The following is a 19,864-nucleotide window of genomic DNA, read 5'->3' on the forward strand; positions in this document are numbered from 1 at the left end:
TCACTTCGCGGCGAACTCGCGACTACAGTTCCCAGAGTGCAGCACGAACTACAAACATGGCCGACGAGGACTACACTTCCCAGACACGCACACGTTTTCCGGAATTCTGATTGCGGACACCTGCACTCACTCACTAACACAGCATTTAAGAGGAAGTTCGTGCAGTACTAGCTCGTGAAGTAAACGCTCAGAATTCTCATCTCTGACGCTCACCAAGCCTTTGTACTCGTTTCTCAACCATGATTACCTGCCTTGCCCATTGTTGACTGTTCGCCCGAACACCTGACCTTCTTCTGTCTTCCGTATTTGCCTTCAGCGTGACCCTCGCCTTCCTGTTTCAGCACCACCCGTGCTTGCTTCCTGACAAGGTACCGTAACGTAACACTGAGCCAGATTACTACTATAGTTTCACAATCACTTCTAGATGTAGACAATTTTCCACCATTCACTCAATATGGAAGCTGTCTTGGAATTATCTCTAGGGCTGGGCTTGCATCATTGAGGGGGAGGTTTGTATAATAAATAAAACAATAAAAAAGTAGTTATACTATTTATGGTACGGATTATGGAAACACTTTTCAATCAAACTCTTCTGAACAGTTGTACAGGCAAAAGACCTGTAATGAATATAACATCATTTACTGCAATAACTAATTAGAAATGACGTGTTTTTTTTTTTAATGTTTTCCTTTTTTTTTGCCCCGGTGCATTATGGGAGTTCCATTCCATCATATACGTGTCTGTTATAAATCCGTGTATCATTAGTTCTTCATGATTTCTTAATATTTGCATTATGGAAACTGCATCCTATTCTTTCACCTTACTTAAAGCCATCAATGATGCATTTATAAAGGGAAGCACAACACAACTACAGGACAATTAGGACAAGGAAAGTGAGAGAAATAGAATGATCATTTATGTATTCTTTAAAAAAAAAATACAACTGTGTTCAAGATCAAAGCAAAAAGACAGTAGAGGAAACATAAAGGAACAAAAATATTTCACATTTCCTGTTTAAATTCAGCAGTAAAATCACATGAACTGAAGACATTGTGACTTTTTGAAACCGGTCGTTACATTTTTGAGTCAAACGGATGAGGTGGCCGAGGGGTTAAGGCGATGGACTGCTAATCTGTTGTGCTCTGCACGCGTGGGTTCGAATCCCATCCTCGTCGCAAACTTGTCATTTTGCCTCCTCTTTCCATCAATGTCTGGCTTTGTTGCAGTCTGTTTCACGCCTACAAACAGGAAGCTTTCTACAGGTCCCTGAGCTAGCACTAGAGAGGGTGGAGAAATGTGAAAAGCTAGCACTGTGGTTATGTGTTTTGCAACCGTGAACTGTATTTCAATGCTTTTTGGCCACAGCTGCTGTAAGGCTCTTGCGTCTCTGGAAGTCCGTCAACGCAGAACGCATTCCGCAGTCCAGACGACAGGGCAGAGAACCTGCACCGAAACCTCTTTATTGCTCCACACACCGGGATGTAATTTCATACGCGTGAGCTATGTCAGCAAGAGGTTAAGGTGATGAGCTGCCTATCCGCTGTGCACAGCCCATGTGGGTTTGGATCCTATTTTCTTGTAAAGACTTTGCTTAAGCGCATTCTGTAAAGGAAGCGTGCATGGTGCAGACATTGTTGGCGTCTGCATGAGCAGTTAGTCTGAAGGGGAAATTAGGGTCAGGTGTTTTCAATCAACGGGATGACAATCAGGTGTGAGTGAGCACCCTGTCTTATTTGAAGAACAGGGATCTATCAAAGTCTGATCTTCACAACACATGTTTGTGGAAGTGTATCATGGTATGAAAAAAGGAAGTTTGTCTCAGAAAAAGAGTTGTTGATGCTCATCAGGCTGGAAAAGTTAAAAAAATATCTCTAAAGTGTTTGGACTCCACCAATCCACAGTCAGACAGATTGTGTTCAAATGAAGGAAATTTACGAGCATGGTTACCCTCCCCAGGCGTGGTCAACCAACAATGATCACTCCAAGAGCAAGACATGTAATTGTCCACGAGGTCACAACGGATCCCAGGGTAACTTCTAAGCCACTAAAGGCCTCTCTGGAAATGTTCAAATGTTAATGTTCATGAGTCCACCATAATGAGTACACTGAACAACAGTGGTGTGCATGGCAGGATTGCAAGGAGAAAGCCACTGCTTTCCATAAAGAACATTGCTTCCTGCATACAGTTTGCTAAAGATCACATGAACAAGACACAAGGCTACTCGAAAAAATGTTTTGTGGACAGGTGAGACCAAACTAGAATTTTTTGGTTTAAATGAGAAGGCTTATGTTGGGGGAAGGAAAACACTGCATTCCAGCATAAGACCCGTATCCCATTTCTGAAAAATGGTGGCGGTAGCATTGCAGTTTGGGCCTCTTTCGCTGCATCTGGGCCAGGACGGCTTGCCATCATTGATGGAACAATGAATTCTGAATAATACCAGCAAATTCTAAAAGAAAATGTGAGGACATCTGTCCGTAAACTGGATCTCAAGAGAAAGTGGGCCGCGCAGCAAGACAACAACCCTAAGCACACAAGTCATTCTACCAAAGAATGGTTAAAGAAGAATAAAGTCACTGTTTTGGAATGGCCAAGTCAAGGTCCTGACGTCAATACAATAGAAATGCTGTGGAAGGACCTGAAGCAAGCAGCTCATGTGAAGAAACCCACCCACATCCTAGACATGAAACTGTACTGTAACGAGGGATGGGCTAAAATTCCTCCAAGCTGACGTGCAGGACTGATCAACAGTTACCGGAAACGTTTGTTTGCAGTTCTTGCTGCACACCGAGGTCACACCAGATACTGAAAGCAAAGGTTCACATACTTTTGCCACTCACAGGTATGCAATATTGGATCATTTTCATCGATAAATAAATGACCATGTGTAATATTTTTGTCTGGTTTCTTTAATTAGGTTCTCTTTATCTACTCTTAATACTTGTGTGAAAATCTTATGATGTTTTAGGTCCTGGTAATGAAGATGTATAGAAAGTTCTAAAGGGTTCACAAACTTTCAAGCACCACCATAAGTGGGATGTAAGGTCATAGCAGAAGAGCTCTTCCGCAAACACTACCGATGTGACCGTGGACCATGGGGTCTTAAGCCTAGACGAATCACGTCCAAAAGACCACGCCTTAGCTCTGTCTTCAGCTGGAAATGGTTAGATGTCCCCGGCAGAGCTGGTTAAGTGAAAGGCACTTGAGTCTCACAACAGCCCATTTGTCACGCCCATGCCAGATTTCTTGTTTGCCAGCGTGGGGTAGTGTGGCTGAGTGGTCCAAGGTGCTGGATTTAGGTTCCAGTCTCTTCAGGGGTGTGGGTTCAAATCCCACTGCTGCCAGGGTAGTTAGCTGAAAGTAGTTCTGCTTAACTTTCCCAGAACAGAAAGTAGTTATCCTTAACTTCTCTAGTTAATTCTCAGTAGTAGTCCTTATCACTACGGATGCAATATATTTTTAATAATATATCTTTGCCACATGTTGATTCCATGGCGCTGTTCCGAAGCTTGGTGTTGTTTTTTTCTTTTTTTTTTGAAGATCTACATTTTGAATTGCCTCCACTACCTCGTAAACCAGTTAATACTTTATTGGCTTTATTTTTTCGGCTTTCATCTCTTTTTGTTTATTTCTTTTTTCCCCAGACAGCGATTAACATTCATCATTTTACCTGAGAAAAAAAGTGCTCTTAGGCGGTAGGTAAAGTGAACTGTACACTTACATTTACATTTATTCATTCAGCAGACATTTTTATCCAAAGCGACTTATAAATAACAAAATTGCTTATTTACTCAAAAGAAACATCGGTATATTATGAATATCATTTGAATGGTTTAAACTATATATGTAGGGTCAATTCAGGAATATCATTATACGTTTGTATGCCGAGTGACATTTCTATTGTCTACTGTTTGTTCAGTAGTCAAACACACTTAAAATAAAGTCTTTTGGTAACAAGTGAGCAGATCACACAGTTATGTTAGATTAAGTTAGAATATATTAGAGTAGATGTGTATCTTTTCAATAGTTGTATAATTAAATTTTGGGTCATTGATCTTTTACTCTAATATGAAACCTGTCAAGTTATTTTAAAAGAATCAGTTACCATAATTTTACTTTACAAAACATAATGCATAACTAAGTAAATTCTTCTTATATATTTATTTATGCTAATTGTTCATATCTATGGGTACTATTCAGGCCATCAGCATGAAGAAAAAAAAAATCCCTGGGAGAATCAACGTGTCCTTCAGGAGAGGCCATCAGGTGATTTACTTTGGGGCTCATCTGAAGAGGCAAGAAGCATTAAAGACAATCCTTCTTTGCAAGAGAAGTCAACACCTCAAAGAGAAGATGTGGTCAGGAACAATACAGCCTCCCGCTCCGTTCAATCCATCTGCTAGTGGTGTTCCTGAAGACGTCCCTCTGACACAGGCAGCAGTTGAGAAGACACCAAAAAAACAAATTAGATCCTGTTTAGCTTGTGGTCAGCCAAATTCTTGTTACATGGGTGATGGCTCCTCTGTACATTTCTTTTAGCAGGCTGGTGATGTTAAATACTTCTACTGCTCCAGGAATGTCTTTGAGGCATACTCTGCAGAGGGCCTTCTGGTCATCTGTGCAGGTTCTGCCACCAGCCACTAAAACAAGGACCCAATAGCCCTCATATCCACACTGGTTTCCCTGGAGTGGCAGGCAAATACATTTACTGTCCTTCTAAAGTGCTCTCCCTGTATCAGGCACAGGGAATGAATGCAGAGACGACATGGGCAGAGTTTCAGCAGTCCTCATTCTATGAGGCTGAGAGGCAGAGGTGGATTGTTAAAAAGAGAAAATAACTTTGTTGTGAAACACAGTATTTAAGGTCTGTGCATGGCATGTCTGATTGCAAGCCAAGCACAAGGTTGGATTGTGGTAAACAGTTACAAATCCTGTGTAATACTGTTGTCCATGAATCTCATTCTACGTCTTCTGTGTTTTCTCTCTCTCTCTCTCTCTCTCTCTCTCTCTCTCTCTCTCTCTCTCTCTCTCTCTCTCTACCATTGTGGAATTGTGTATAGACAACATTGTATTTAAAAAAAACAAAAACAAAATTGTCCTGTGTATTTGTAAATATGTTTTATCTAGTTTGTATTTGTAAATGTTTTAAAATCTTAGTCCTTATTTGGAATACATTTCCAATAACTTACTATAACACACCCTGCATATATTATTTAGATAGTTATTTTAATTTTGACAAACTGTTAATTTCACATTCTTCTTTAACAGTTAATTTTACACACTGAAAGAGTATCGGAATAGTAAATGTTGACAAATGTCGCTTTGAAAAAATTACATAGATACAATATGTAACAGATAAAATAATATAAAGACTTCGCAGAGTAAGCTGTTCAGGTAAGTATTGTGCTGCTTCAGCAATTTGGTTTCAGATTTGAAAAGGAGAATCCTAAGTCTCTTCCTTATTTCAGCAGCAGTCACACACTATATTTCCAGATACTGTATAATATTATAATATCTCCTCTCTGCTCAACACACATATAATACAGTCTACATACCGTAGAGCAGTGTTTTTCAACCACTGTGCCGTGGCACACTAGTGTGTCGTGAGAGATCGTCAGGCGTGGCTTGAGAAATTTCACTTAGTCTTAAAATTCTTTTTTATTAAAATTTATTCATTATTATCTAATCATCATCATCATTATCATTATTATTTTATCATTATTAAATAATAAGCCATTGTTGAGTGTCTGTGCTGTAATACAGTGACTGCCAGAGTAATGTAATGTTCGTCCGGGTGGACACACGGATGCAAGGCCGAAATGAGATAAAATAAATGGATTCCATTTAAAGGTGCACCTCTGGCAACAACATGTGCAAAGTGCCAACCTTGAGATGTTCCCACTCACAGAGGAGCGGCAAGATCACCCTGCTGCACTGTGCGAGGTAATAGGTAAACATCTGTAAACTCTTGAGAAGTTGTCATTTTATTTCTCTTCAGCCTCCATTGAATGCCTTGACTGCTGTTGGAAAGGACATGACTTTACAGGAGCAGGAGGAACTAACTGAACTGAAACAAGATCGTGGTTTAAAGCTAAGATTTGCTGAACTTCTTTTGGACAGTTTTTGGTTGACTGCTGCCAAGGAATTCCCCATTCCGGCCAACAAAGTTTTGACATTGCTCCCATTTTCCACAACATATGTGTGTGAGCTGAGCTTTTCAAGCCTAACTGCTATAAAAACTAAAAACAGAGAGAGACTGAAAGCTGCTGAAGAGCTTCGTGTATGCCTTTCTTCAATTCCTGCCAGGATATCGGCTTTATGTTCATCTAAACAGGCCCAGGTTTCACACTGAGTGAGTATAAATAAATTGAGAAACTATATTGTAATTATATATACTGTATTAGGCTACAGAGTCTCAAGATTTTTCCAATGTAAAAAATGTGCCATGGCTCAAAAAAGATTGAAAAACACTGCATTAAACTACACAATTTAAGAAGCTACACTTACTTCTGCTTCCATTGTAACACTTTTCAGTTTTGGAGCAACAATAACAGTAACAACAACAACAACAACAACAAAAATGTGTTGGAACAAAATGAATCTTATTTTCCATTCCAGGTTGCAGGTATTCGCGGGTGCAATGCAACACTGTTCCACACACAGATAACTCTTTTGAATGGTTAAATGACTAAAATCAGAAAGCACCACCAGCATATCTGACAAAGATGACTCATGAACCAATTCTTTAATCACTAGCTGAAAACGACGTTTTGAATTTACACAAACGTCAAATAACAAATACAACATTCTACTTTCTCATGAATATGGTATAGTGCATTGCTTAATCAGCAGTTTTTCTTAGAAAGACAAGATATTTAAATTGAATGAATTTAATGAAACCACACATCAAGCTGTCTTTTCTAACAGAACATTAAATTTAGCATTAGCTCCCAGTTCCAGAAAGTTCTAGCCAGACATTCAGGGGGAAAGAATCAGAACAAAATGTAAAATAAAAAAGTAGTGAAAGATGAAAGTGAAGGAATAAATGAGGGGTTTGTGTCTTAGTTGTTGAGTAATTAAAAACAAAAAAAAAGCTGTGAGATTCAGCGTTTGTCACAACGATGCCAAACGCTCTGCGTCTCCCGACTATTTCTTTGGGATTGTGCCCAAACTGAGAAATCAAGGTTCTTCAGTCATGCTTCCCCCACAATCAAGCTTTGGAGTTGACTCCATATTCACAATGACTATAGAGTCGACTCCAAAGCTTGATTCCTTTGAATCGACTCTATTCTCATTACCTGGTATCTACGAATTGACACCAGGTATTAGGAATCGCCCTGTTAATCATGATAATGATCCTATGTACTTAATACTGTGGGTTGTTCCCCTAACCTTTAATTCGAGATTTGTGCTGAATCGATTCTTGGAACAGACTCACTCAGTGTTGCAATCGATTTCAGAATATTAGCAAGGGTTTGAATCGTTATCATTTCCCTTGCTTCCATTTGTAGGAAGCTGCCTTAATCACGATGTACCCAGGCTACGCAGGCAGGACCGAGCTCCGGGACAACCTGGAGGCCCGCTTCAGATCCGTCTCCATGATTGTGCCCGACCACGCCGTCATCGCAGAGGTGTGCTCGGGTGCCGTCATTCATTACATTATGTAATGAACGCAATAACGGATGTATTCTGGCGTGTTACAGAACCGTTTCACGTTGTCTTTTTTGCTGTAGGTGGACTTGTGAGCTGAGGGCTTCAAGTCCAGTGAGACTCTGGCGAAGAAGATGATTCAGCTGTATAAGCTGTGCAGCAAGCAGCTTTCCCGGCAGGACTACTACGACTTCAGCATGAGAGTCGTCAACTCTGTTATCGTCATGGCCGGGTATGTCCGTCTACGAACAGGGTGAACATATTAGATTAGATTCATCCGTTGTTTTTTCTATATTGTTAATTAAAACTATCTATAAATGTAACAGATGTCTTGCTGGAATAAATCGAGTGTGTGTGTGTGTGTGTGTGTGTGTGTGTGTGTGTGTGTGTGTGTGTGTGTGTGTGTGTGTTTTTCCAGGTCGCTGATGCGAGAGAACCCACACCTGAGTGAGAACGTGGTGTTGATTAGAGCGCTACGATACTCCAACCTGCCCAAGTTACTCAAGGATGACGCAGAACTTAAAATAAAATAAATTGATAAATAGTAAAGAACGCCAAAGCTTACATATGGAGTATCAAAGGTCATTATCACAGGATCACTGGAATCAGGCACTAGGAGGAAATTCCAGGACAAATTAGGAAATACAATTAACTGACATTTGCAAATTCTTTGCAACTAAAAAGCTGTAATCATATACTATATAACTTTTTTTAAAGCATTTAAAGTATATAACATTAACACCTTGTAATGTTATACCAGATGAAAGTAAAGAATCCTGGAACATCTGAACATCCATAATCTGAAAATCTTGAACCTAGTGTCAATCGAGTCAATCCAATCTTTCTTGTGTGCGTTTAGCGGTATTCTGTCGGACCTCTTTCCTGGTGTGGGCGTCCCCGTGCATGACTACGGCGCCCGCTCCCTGCAGCCCGTCTCCAGCATGACCACCAAGGTGATCCAGCTGTACGAGACCATGCTGGTGCACCAGGGCGTCTCTCTGGTGGGCCCTACAAGAAGCGGTTAGACCACGGCGTACCGTGCCCTCGCTGACGCACTGCGCACCCTCCACGAGACAGAGGGCTGCGAGGTGAATCCCTTCTACAAGCCCATCGAGACCGACGTGCTCAACCCGCAGTCAGTGAGCATGGACGAGCTGTATGGTGAAGGCGACCCTCTCACACTGGAGCGGAGTGCCATCAAACGTCCCTCGGCAGTGACATCGCCGACACGCACAAGTGGGTGGTGAGTGACGTACCTGTGGACCTGCCTGTGGATTGAGAAAATTACCGCCGTGTTGGACAACAAGACGCTCTGTCTGGCTAACGGTGAAAGGATCAAGCTCACACCTTCTACACACGTTATTCGAGGTGTTACCCATCAGACACAGGTAGCATCGGTCCTAAAAACCATCACAAACAAGCACAAGCATGTCATTTCCATGAAGATTTTTTTTTTTTTACGTTAAACGCGTTCCTGATGGAAAGGTCACACACAAACGTATCTTTAAGACTTCACTCTTTCACACGCCTATAATGAGCGATAAACGCATTCGAAGCATGTTATAAAGCCTCCGTAATGCATTACGCATAGTATTTAAATAAATGTTATTATAATAACATGCACTACACTACATTATGAATTCTTAACGTATTGTTAACACGTCTTTACTGTGAGTGGGATGATGACCAGACGCAGGCAGGCTCCCGGGTACTCATATCCGTAGACGTACTGATACAGAGCCATTCTGGCCACACACTTATCCAGATCCACGTCCCAGTATTAGCACAGCTGCCTCTGCCAATCAAAGTTACTGCTCGAGTCCACCTACGTGAACACATACACAAAGACATGTGATATATACACAATCTCATTGTATATGAATTGGGCATTCTCGCTGACGATATAGCGTGGATAGTTTATAATGAGTGCGTTCGTACTGTATAAACCTGGGAACTGATCTGCATATGCACTGCTGTCAGAGCTGCAGTTATTTTTAAAAGATTTATTAACAGCTTCTGACCAATCAGATCTGACCACACCCATGATTCCCTTCGCTCTGAAGAGAAGGTGTGTAGCCATCTGTACCCTTTCATTGACGAGCTCCGTGACGATGTCTCTGGCGTGGACATCCACGGTAATGAGAGCTGTGATGATGCTCTGATGTATTTTGGGTAAGTTACCCTGAAGCAGAGTAGCCAACACATTCAGCCTCTGTATAAACACACACACACACACACAGAGTAATACCCGTACATTACCACATATTACACCATACACCATTATGTCATGTAATCAGAGAAGGAAATCTGAACTACAGTTCCCAGCAGCCACTGCATCACAGTCACATGACCACCTGCACCTGGATCACATTCCTGGTAAGCACTTGTGTATTTAGCCACAGTTTTCACTGCACTCTTTGTCTCACGTTTGTCTTTCTTTACCTTTGTCCCTGGTGTTGTGTTTTTCTCTTTGGTTTATGTTTAGTCTTTGCCACAGTGATTTGCCCCAATGTCAGTGTCTTTTGTATTTTGTTTAGTTCTTTGTTAAACTTGAAAAATCTGCACTTGCATCCGTCTCAACCTCCATATCGTGACACAAAAATATAAATATAATATAATATTATATATAAAATGTGTGTGGGGGTATATATTAATAGAGAGAAGGCATTTCTTCTCAGGGGGGAGGGGAGTAATCAATAGGAAGAAGGATCTGAGAGGGAACATGGACAAAATTAATGGAACTTTTTCCTGGTTCGGCCCTAAATTTGGGCCAGATTAAATTTCATCTGTACAAGTTGGACAATAGGGGAACATAGATCCAGTACCCTTAAACCCAATTAGAACTTCTATTCCAACCATTAAAACCATTTTTTATCTTGAAATCTAGGGGTTTACCCAAACAATAAACTCTAATCACCTCATTTTTAACCAATAAAAACTCATTTTTCCAATGTTGAAACTTAGGGGCCAACCCTAACCCTGAACTTAACATCAGAAACAAATAATATGTTCTCTAAACTCATCCTCCAACCCCCAAGAGTTAACCTCACCTAAAACGTCTTACATTTAGACAGATTTTCTTTTAAAGTCTTTAATTTATTTATTCATTTTCATATGGTTCATTTACATGTGATTCATTTACGTATGATTCATTTTCATGAGATTCATATTCAAGTGATACATTTTCATGAGATTCATTTACGTTGATTCATTTTCATGAGATTCATGAAAATTATTTTTTTTTAAAGTGGCAGAATTCGTTTTTAACACAATATATAGATTTAAAAAATGATATAATTTATTTTCCATTTTTTTTATACAACTGATATTTTCTCATAGAATGTTAAATACATATAGAGAAATATATACAGAATGAAGGACAAGGTTTTGTGCCTGTGCCAGCTCCCACACCAATGAGTGTTGGGTTGAGTCATCCCCTAACCTAACCCTGCCTGAGCCTTTTTATTAAAAGGTGTTTAATTTAGTTTGATGTGGTTTAGTTTGTTAGAATGTGAATTTATCCGTTATATGTAGGCTAGCTAACTGCGTAGTTAACTAACGTTAGTCAGCTGACAAGAAAAATATCAGACTTTTTCCTCATTCCCTGCCTGTCCAAACCCTGCCTCCTCTACATCAGATGCCCAGGATGTTGAGACCAACTCGACCAGTGAAAGTTCTCAAGTGACATTTGAGTCATCCCAGCCCGTTTCAATCGGTGTGCAATCTTTTACAGATGATGACAGCCAAGCGCAGCGAGTTGAGTCTTCTCCCGTCCCTGCGGCTCTCATCCCGACAAGACAGTTTAAATCAGCTTGGCTACACGAGTTCGCCTGGTTACGTTATAACAAAGGGAAAATGTACTGCACCTTTTGTGCTAAAGCAGGACAAGATATTGCTGGTAAAACAGAGTTCATTACCAGTTCGAGTCATTTTAAAAAGAAACCGTAAAGAATCATGCTGACAGTAAAAAACATGAGAACGCCAGGGATTGTGTCATTGCTAGGTCTGCCCCTCGTGCCACGCCAATCGTGAAAGCAGTGCAACGTGCTAATGATAAAGTCACTGAAAAAGAGATGAGGGAATTGAAAATAAAATTCAATGCAGCCTACATGACTCTGAGCCTGAATAAGCAGGAATTGAATAAAAAAGTGAAAAAAGAAACAAATGACTGCACATTTAAGTATTTACGGTAATATGATTCAAGATGGGGGCAGCACTGCTACTGTTGGGCCCTTGAGCAAGACCCTTAACCCTCTCTACTCCAGGGGCGCTGTATCATGGCTGACCCTGTGCTCTGACCCCAACTTCCTAACAACCTGGGATATGCAAAGAAAAGAATTTCACTGTGCTGTAATCTATATGTGATCAATAAAGACTCATTATTATTATTATTATTATTATTATTATTATTATTATTATTATATGACCTACTGAACATTGCACATATTGCACACTGTGTCTACTACTTTTATCTACTATCCACAGTCCAAAGACTGTGGAGCTCGAAGGCTACGTGTGCAAATGACAAAAGATTTTAAAAATAAAATATAAAATGTATCAATACATGAAATTAGATTACACAATGTAGTTGAGGTTTACATGAATAAGCAGAAATGTAATCATGCTTATCTTTCCTATAGCACAAATGAAAAGCCCTCTCTAGATGAACAGATTTGTCAAATGAAACTTTTTCCTTCTTATCCACTGCTACGGTAAACTAAAGAGTGGATATTCAAATTACACTGCTAAATATGACTAGCGTTAGCTACGTGTACTAGTGCAAAATAGTCCATCAAATGTATTAGCAGGTGTAGCCTATACACGAGTCCACTATCGGTCATATCGCAACTGAGAACATGCCCCAAATTCATTGCTTTAGTAGAATTTAATGGTAAGTGAAATGATACTCATATTGTAATGTCCTTAGTATTTGTTCAGTCTACAGGTCCTCTAACACTCTGTTAAATTAATAAATGTAAATGTACTACAACGTAAATTTTGTTTTAAATCAATTAACACAGAAATTACACACAATATTAAGTTGATGTAATTATCAACATTATTATGTCAACACAACTCATCAAAATAATGTGTACAACTTTAAATATTTAATTAATTCAATAAATTAGAATTTTTATCTTGCAACCCCACATTAAATTTAGATTGTGGGGGTTTGTTTTGTATAGCTCCGCTGTTAGAAAATACACGATGGTTGAATGTGAACATAAATGAGCAGAATGTAAGCTTGTGAAATAAATTAAACTTTATTGATTGCACTTTTGAGAAATTGGCATGACTTTGAATAAAAATTTACTGAAATAAATACTCTAAAACATTGATATACCCGAAGAAATGTTCAAAAAAAAAAAAAAAAAAGTTTCTACATACCTTCTAAATAGGTCCCTTTAGGAGGTAAACGTTTTAAAGACGGTGTTTTATAAGAAACGCGCGTATTACATGCCTTCTAAACCTAACCCTTTAGGATGTAAAATAAAAATTTCTACAGTCCTTCAAGGCTGTATGATGTCGTTGTTCTCTTTTACTGAAAGAAAGGTCAAAACCTTCGGAGTTATTCGTTGTGGAGACTGAAGTGACAATATGCCTGAAGAAAATGAAAATATGTATTACATATCCTACCTTCTAACCAGGTTAATTTAAGGGTGAAAAACCTTTTTTAAAGACGGTGTTTTAAAAGAGTCGTGCATTTTGTTTAAACTATAAACAAGATTTCAGAAAATGGTTCGCCAACGAGGATACTTACACAGAACTATCGCTAAATACATAAGCTTTCGTCTATGCTTTGACATCCCATGTCCCAGCAGTACATTTATGACCTCTGATGACCATGTGGGTGTGCGGGGGTGGGGGGGAGAGAGAGAGAGAGAGAGACAGACAGACAGACAGACAGACAGACGTTCTTTTGGGGGTTTTGCTGACCAGAATTTTTACAAATGTGTTTGTTAACGAATTAAAGGGAGTCATGTGTCTCAGTGTTAAAATAGTGGTTAAGACATCGTAGTTAAAACACAGAAGAAACTCTGCAACTATCTGCTACAATGTCTGCTCCGAGAAATCCTAATACCCTTAGAAGATTGCTGTGTATTCACCAACAAGAGGACCTGTTGAAATGAGAGAGGACCTGACTTTTGCTCCAAAAAAAAAATAAAAAAACCAAGAGGATAGATTGACAAATTATTAATGAAGGTAATGTAAATACGTTGTTGTTTAACCCTGAGCAGGGCGTCAACAGCTCCAAAGATCGTGTCTTAAGTCCGAGGGTTTAGTTAGGAGGTAGAAAAACATTTAAAGATGGTGTTTTAAAAGAAACAAGTGTTTCATCCTTAATGGTAAAAAAGAAAAATGGTTGTACTCCAATATGAAATAAAACGGTGGAGACACACTGAGTACACTTCTGTTCCACAGTCTATAAGGATCCCAAAACTTCATGTAGTGTGGAAAAATATATACACCCTCCGTGACCCTGTTACTTAAGGTTTAAACATTATTATTTTGTGATGGCAGCAAGACAAAACGGTTGTGCATTTGGTATCTGGTGATTTTAGAATTAGGCCCCAAATGTCAATTATGATTTGTGTATGGCTTCGTCAGGCAAAGATCACGATGGTACGGAAAGAGTATACAAGAGTAATTGGGGTGATCTAATGCTTAGGACTTGTACAGTACTTCAACTCGGGAACGTCCCACCATGGCGTTCAGAGAGGCGTTATCTAAGGTACACGTATATATAATATAGATCAGATCTATATTAGAAGGCGGTGTGATATAAAGTGAATCAGCAATAAAGTTCTCAGCTTGAGTTGTTTTGTTTGCGCGTAAAGTATACAGACAGAGGATATTTCACTGAGATTGTGTTAATGAAAAGGCTGTGCCTATTGTACAGGATTGTTGCGATTGTCGTGCAGCTCTTGTAAGATGCGGTAAGGAAATTTGTGAAATACAAACACAAAGAAGTGGTGGTTGCTTCGGATTAAGAAGAAAAAAACCTGCCAAATTGATACGAGTGTAATATAAACAAATGTTTGTGATGCCTGTGAAAGTCTTTCAAATGTGAATCTGTAGGTAGCTTCCCTTCTGAAGACTGGAGCGAGTAAACACTCCTCAGGCACTGAAGAGTTTTTGTGGAGTGTGTGTACATTTTTGGACCAAGTGTGCCCTTTAGTAGCTGACGGGTTTCTCCCTCTCTCAGATTGTTTGCAGTTCCTCCGGTGTAAACTATAACACGTTAAAGACTTAACGATCCTTGCTATTCAGTAGACGTGTGCCAATAATCAATTCCTCAACGTATCACACTGTTTAACACGCACAACAACAAAAAAAAAAATCAATGAGTGTTCTTTTTGTACTCGGGAGCAGCAGGCGAGTCGTCGGTGGCAGGTGCGTTGTGCGTTAGCAGAGGGCTTGAGTGTGTAGATGGATCCAAAATGGTGGCTGAGTTTTATGTATTATTAGGGAGCTCATCATGGTCAGGTTCTCTGGATTGGACAGGAGCACATTTCAGCAGGTGAGGACGCTACGCTGAAGGTGATCCGTGTACAGGAGCAGTTAGGAGGGATAGATGTTGCAGAGGGATAGATTCCGCCAGTTTCTTATCGATGGAGGAATTTGAGGACGCTGCACGAGTCGCTCTGTAGAAGTGCTCGTCTCTTTGACCTGATTTTCCTGCATTGTAGGGGGCCGTGGTGGATGTGATGGTGTATTTGGAAGTACAAGATTGAGATTTTCCTGGTTCAGAAGCTGTATGTCCAATATCTGACTAGGTTTAGACTCGCCAGGTAGCGTGTAGGGGTTCGGAATGAGGGCTTGGTTTTTCTACAGGCTCCCTCTCTTCTTCCTGAGGTTCGGCTCGGACTTCTCCTCAGGGACCGATGGGTACTGGACCATAATGGTGGGTTTCTGGCGGAGGTCTTGGTGTGTATGAGGCTCGGTGGCCATGATGGTGCGAGCACTGTGCATTCTCTGAGGGAGTTTGGGGCCGGGCTCGCCGCGCTTCTTCTTCCAGCGCTTCAGCTGCGTGCGTTGCTCATGTTCCACGTCCTGTGCCGATACCTGCAACTCCAGAACATACAGCAAAAATCAGTCACAAAAATGAACTGGAATAGAATGTCATTCTACTGTACTTAATGTGTTAGAATGGGCTTCATTACAACGTCATGTAAAAGACGATGATAAATATTTATGAACGCTAATTTTGTAGAAATACGAAGGTGATGATGGATAAAACATGCTTGATCACCATGCCATGGACTCGCATAGTTACAGTAATGACAGGAAATGTTACAGTAGTGAGAGACCCATCATCATACTCCTCCTCTTCCTCTCTGTTGTGTTACCTGGAGCACTAAGAAGCCCTCCTGCATGTATCTAGGCTCAATCGCTCTGAGGACCTCCATGGTCTCATACTGACCCGGACAGGCCTTGAGCTTATCCCGAGTACCCAGCATGGACGTCAACACCACCAAACCCACACAGAATATCATTTTCACTCCTACACAAAGAAAGAATGAGAGAGAGAATCAACACAGAAAGAAAAGAAGGACAAGTGTGTGTTTGTGTCTGACCGTCACACAGGAACATGTCCCACACTCGGAGGTCCGAGGCCCAGGGCAGAGTTCTGGAGAAGGCGCACATGAACCACTCCATCATGTAGAGCACCGGCTCGATCTTGTGCTTGTCCAGGTGCCGATACGCCACAGAACACACTCGCTTCACAGCGCATGCAGGATCTCTCCGTCCAGCTGAACCGCCTCCTGCACACATAACGGTTCACAATAAGCGATATAACTTGCTGTTAATAACACAAAACAACTGTTCTCCTACACAGAGAAGCCCTGTTTCTAATAATACACTGTGTAGTGCAGAAATCTGGGAGGAAGAAATAAAACACGTAAAATTACAAAACAAAACTACAGCTCACACTAAAATACATAAACACACACTCACAATAATATAGAACATTAAACCTTAAAGAAAAAACTAAGCAAAACTGCCTCATGAACACAGCAACACATACACACAAACACAAGATGGCGGTGTTGAGTCGCCTCGTACAGCGGAGCAGGGTGGGGTTTGTAGCTCCGATATATAATTTCTAACAGACCTTATGACCTGTGTGGCGTTACAAAACTAAATTACCGAGTGCGAATGTTTCCTCTACAACTTCAGACTGAACTGAACTACATTCGCTTCAGTCAGATTTCAGTTTTTCACTTTTTCACGCCTGCAATCCACGGATACACAACTATAGCCGTTTTAAAAACGTGCATTCAGTCCGGTTTCTCGTTTCTACTGTACTTCTATATTCCAATTTATTTAACTAGGCCTGTAAAAAGAAAAAAAAACCCAAACACATGGCAAATGGTACTTCTCAGCTTAATTTGATTGGTGAACAAATACAGTGGTCTCAGTTGATCCTAAATGTTTCTTTCCCAACAAAATAGAAGGTTTAACAAATAAAAAAATGTAATTTCCCAGGAAGTTATTCAGTGAAGTAACAATGAACTATTTTGGCCCTTCAAAGCTATTCAGTGATGAATGTAGCCACCCTTCTTTTCAATAACCGCCATGAGCCTTCCATTGAATGTCAGTTTCTTGATCTGTTCATGATCCATTTTAGCTGAATGGAGCATTGTCCTGCATAAAGATCATGGTCTTCTTGAACGTTGCTGACTTCTTCCTGTACCATTGTTGAAGAAAAGATAGAGAGAAATAGTTGGTATAGATTGTAACCGTAGTTTTGACAGGTATAGGTCAAAGGTCAAAAAGATACACATTCTAACTCTCTATATCTGGATCAAAGGTCATGATCATAAAAATATGAATAGTTATGTTAAATCTGGATCACATCCATTCGTGACCATATATGGTGCTGCCATGTGTGTTTTTCCGCCCCACACGTTGCGCACACCTGGTACATCTTTTCACATAGAATATGAAACTCTCTGTGGTAGGACATACAAATATATATAGTTTTGTTAAATCTGGTTCACATCCAAATCGTGACCATACCTGGTACGACCATTTGTTCCCCCCACCCCACCCCACCCCACACACAGATACAAGTTGCATACTCATGTTTTTCTCACACTCTGTGGTAGGTCATCGACCATGTGTCCCCCCTCCCCCCCCCCCCCCCTACCCCCCACCCCACACAGACAAAAGTTGCATACTCATGTTTTTCCTCTTCACATAGAATATGAAGCTCTCTGTGGTAGGTCATAAGAATATATATAGTTTTGTTAAATCTGGTTCACATCCAAATCGTGACCATACCTGGTACGGCCATGTGTATCCCACATCCAAACAAAAATATCACACACACACACACACACACACACACACACGTGCATGTACAGACAAACGCATGCATACGAACCTGCTTATAAAAGTCGAGCATCCCTCTAGGCTTTATAATACTCTGTACTTAGAACAACGTGTGCAATCTTACAACATGGCTGATGTTTGTCCTAACACGCCGAAAAAAGCTCACCCTTTTTTGGGAAGAATAGAAAAAATGTTAGAACATGAAAAGATTCAATATTGGGTAATGTCAAACGGATGTACAGCCGGGTTTTTTTTCGATGCAGAAAAAGGAACCGTTTTGCTTTTCAAGTTCTCGGTCCCGGGACACATCCACTGGAGCCGTGCTACAGAGAACGTAACTTTTAACAAAGGTGACTGGAAAAAGTTCAGAAAATGGTGCAAGGATTTTGACTACATTGTTAGAATGGATTTCTTTTCCCCGGATGCGTACAGACGTAAATGGAACAGTACGTCTCTTCAATGCAAATACTGTATCAGAGCAACAAATTTCTCCAAGAACCAAGTTTCACTGCACTGTGCTGCTGTATTAACCGGTGACAACACCCCTGATAACAAAGAGAATTGTGAAGTGAGGTATGACCGAACCAGCTGGCACGATCTGCAACGCTACTTCCGGCAAATCGATGAATTATTCCAAAAAACTGGAAGAGACAAAGAAATGATGCAAATAAAAAAAAGGCTAGAAGAAGTCTTATTCTGAGATCGTCAATATACTATTCTTGATCAGAAACTCCACCTCCCCAAGACTCCTCCCACACGCTATATAAATGAGTCTGATTACATATCGAGTCAAAGTATTCTGAACGTCAACCAGCAATATGTCTTGTGAAATCAACCCCGTTTTCTACACCTCTGATGCAACCCTGTATGCTGCTGCTGCTGATGATGATGATGATGATGATGTGACCAGTTCGGGTTTTGAAGACGGTGAAAGCCTAGGAAAAAGAAATCTGACCTATCTGACAACGAACGATGAAGCCGACGGGTGTATAACCAACACTGTGCTAACCATCATACGTGCTGTTACGGGGGAACTGCTGGACAGAGTTATCCAACAAGATCTGAAGGACAACTGTCACGGCTGCGCGATCGATCACCCGAGTCAACTCCAACACGCGTGTTTGTTCGATCCTGAAGAGTACTATCTACACCTAAACACCTACAGATTGCTGAAAAAACTGTTTAAACCATGGTTCAAATACACATTGGCAAGAGGTCTGAAACTGTGTGGAATCAAACACACTCCTTCCCTGGAAAAAATTCAAGGCATCGCTGAAGCCACCGTGTGTGAATGGCGAGACGAGCCTCACATCAAAACCGTGCTGAACGAGGTCAAGGAGAAAACCAAAGACGTTTTCAACGAGCAAGTGTGCGAAGACGTCGTAGATTACTGGAACTTTCACTCATCTCTGGAACCTGCTGAACCATCGCATACATGGGAAACCTCAAAACAAGCCACGTCTATTCTAACTGCGAGAAAAGGCTGAAGACAAAATGCTGAAGACATTCGTAAATAGCGTGTGTCCTTAACACATAGGTGTGTAACAAGTTTTTTTTTTTTTTATATGTATTGCTGAATCAATTGAATGTAAACTAAACATGTATCTAAACCTGCGTGTGTTTAGAATGGAAAATGTTACTTTGATTGAATATGCAATACCTTACTCACGTGTTCTGAGATAAATGCTTATTCTACACTGGTGTTTGATCATTCTCGCCTTGACACTCGAAATGACTGAACGATTGATGAAGAATATATATTATACACCGTCAGAACCTGGTTCGTACGGTGGTGTTGAGAGTTTGCAAAGAGCTATTGTTGAGAAAATAGGTAAAAGAGCTAATGATACTGAAATAAAAAACTGGTTAGCA

The 19,864-nt window shown here is 40.4% G+C and overlaps 1 protein-coding gene, 1 long non-coding RNA gene and 2 other non-coding genes across 5 annotated transcripts; 3 read left to right on the top strand and 1 right to left on the bottom strand.

The window, feature by feature from the left end:
- The first annotated feature begins 1,093 nt into the window (after positions 1 to 1,093).
- trnas-gcu (transfer RNA serine (anticodon GCU)) lies at positions 1,094 to 1,175 on the top strand. Its single transcript has one exon. It is a non-coding gene; the product is annotated as a tRNA-Ser (tRNA).
- A 2,088-nt stretch (positions 1,176 to 3,263) lies between these two features.
- trnal-uag (transfer RNA leucine (anticodon UAG)) lies at positions 3,264 to 3,345 on the top strand. Its single transcript has one exon. It is a non-coding gene; the product is annotated as a tRNA-Leu (tRNA).
- A 2,446-nt stretch (positions 3,346 to 5,791) lies between these two features.
- On the top strand, positions 5,792 to 8,537 carry LOC108261225 (uncharacterized). Its single transcript, XR_008395384.1, has 3 exons — positions 5,792 to 6,353; positions 7,513 to 7,883; positions 8,070 to 8,537. It is a non-coding gene; the product is annotated as an uncharacterized LOC108261225 (long non-coding RNA).
- A 5,006-nt stretch (positions 8,538 to 13,543) lies between these two features.
- Positions 13,544 to 16,514, bottom strand: LOC124627630 (TBC1 domain family member 10A-like). 2 transcript variants are annotated; one of them, XM_053679281.1, is made up of 3 exons: positions 16,231 to 16,514; positions 16,003 to 16,157; positions 13,544 to 15,718 (listed from the first exon to the last, which is right to left on the bottom strand). In XM_053679281.1, exons 1-3 carry the CDS (start codon positions 16,427 to 16,429, stop codon positions 15,482 to 15,484), a joined length of 591 nt encoding a protein of 196 aa, XP_053535256.1. In that variant the 5' UTR covers positions 16,430 to 16,514; the 3' UTR covers positions 13,544 to 15,481. The 2 variants fall into 2 exon arrangements, with proteins under 2 accessions (XP_053535256.1, XP_053535255.1); XM_053679280.1 differs by having other exon boundaries at positions 13,544 to 15,724.
- Positions 16,515 to 19,864: the final 3,350 nt, after the last annotated feature.

Source organism: Ictalurus punctatus, unplaced genomic scaffold (genome assembly GCF_001660625.3).
Source record: "Ictalurus punctatus breed USDA103 unplaced genomic scaffold, Coco_2.0 tig00006613, whole genome shotgun sequence".
Taxonomy (NCBI): Eukaryota; Metazoa; Chordata; class Actinopteri; order Siluriformes; family Ictaluridae; genus Ictalurus; species Ictalurus punctatus.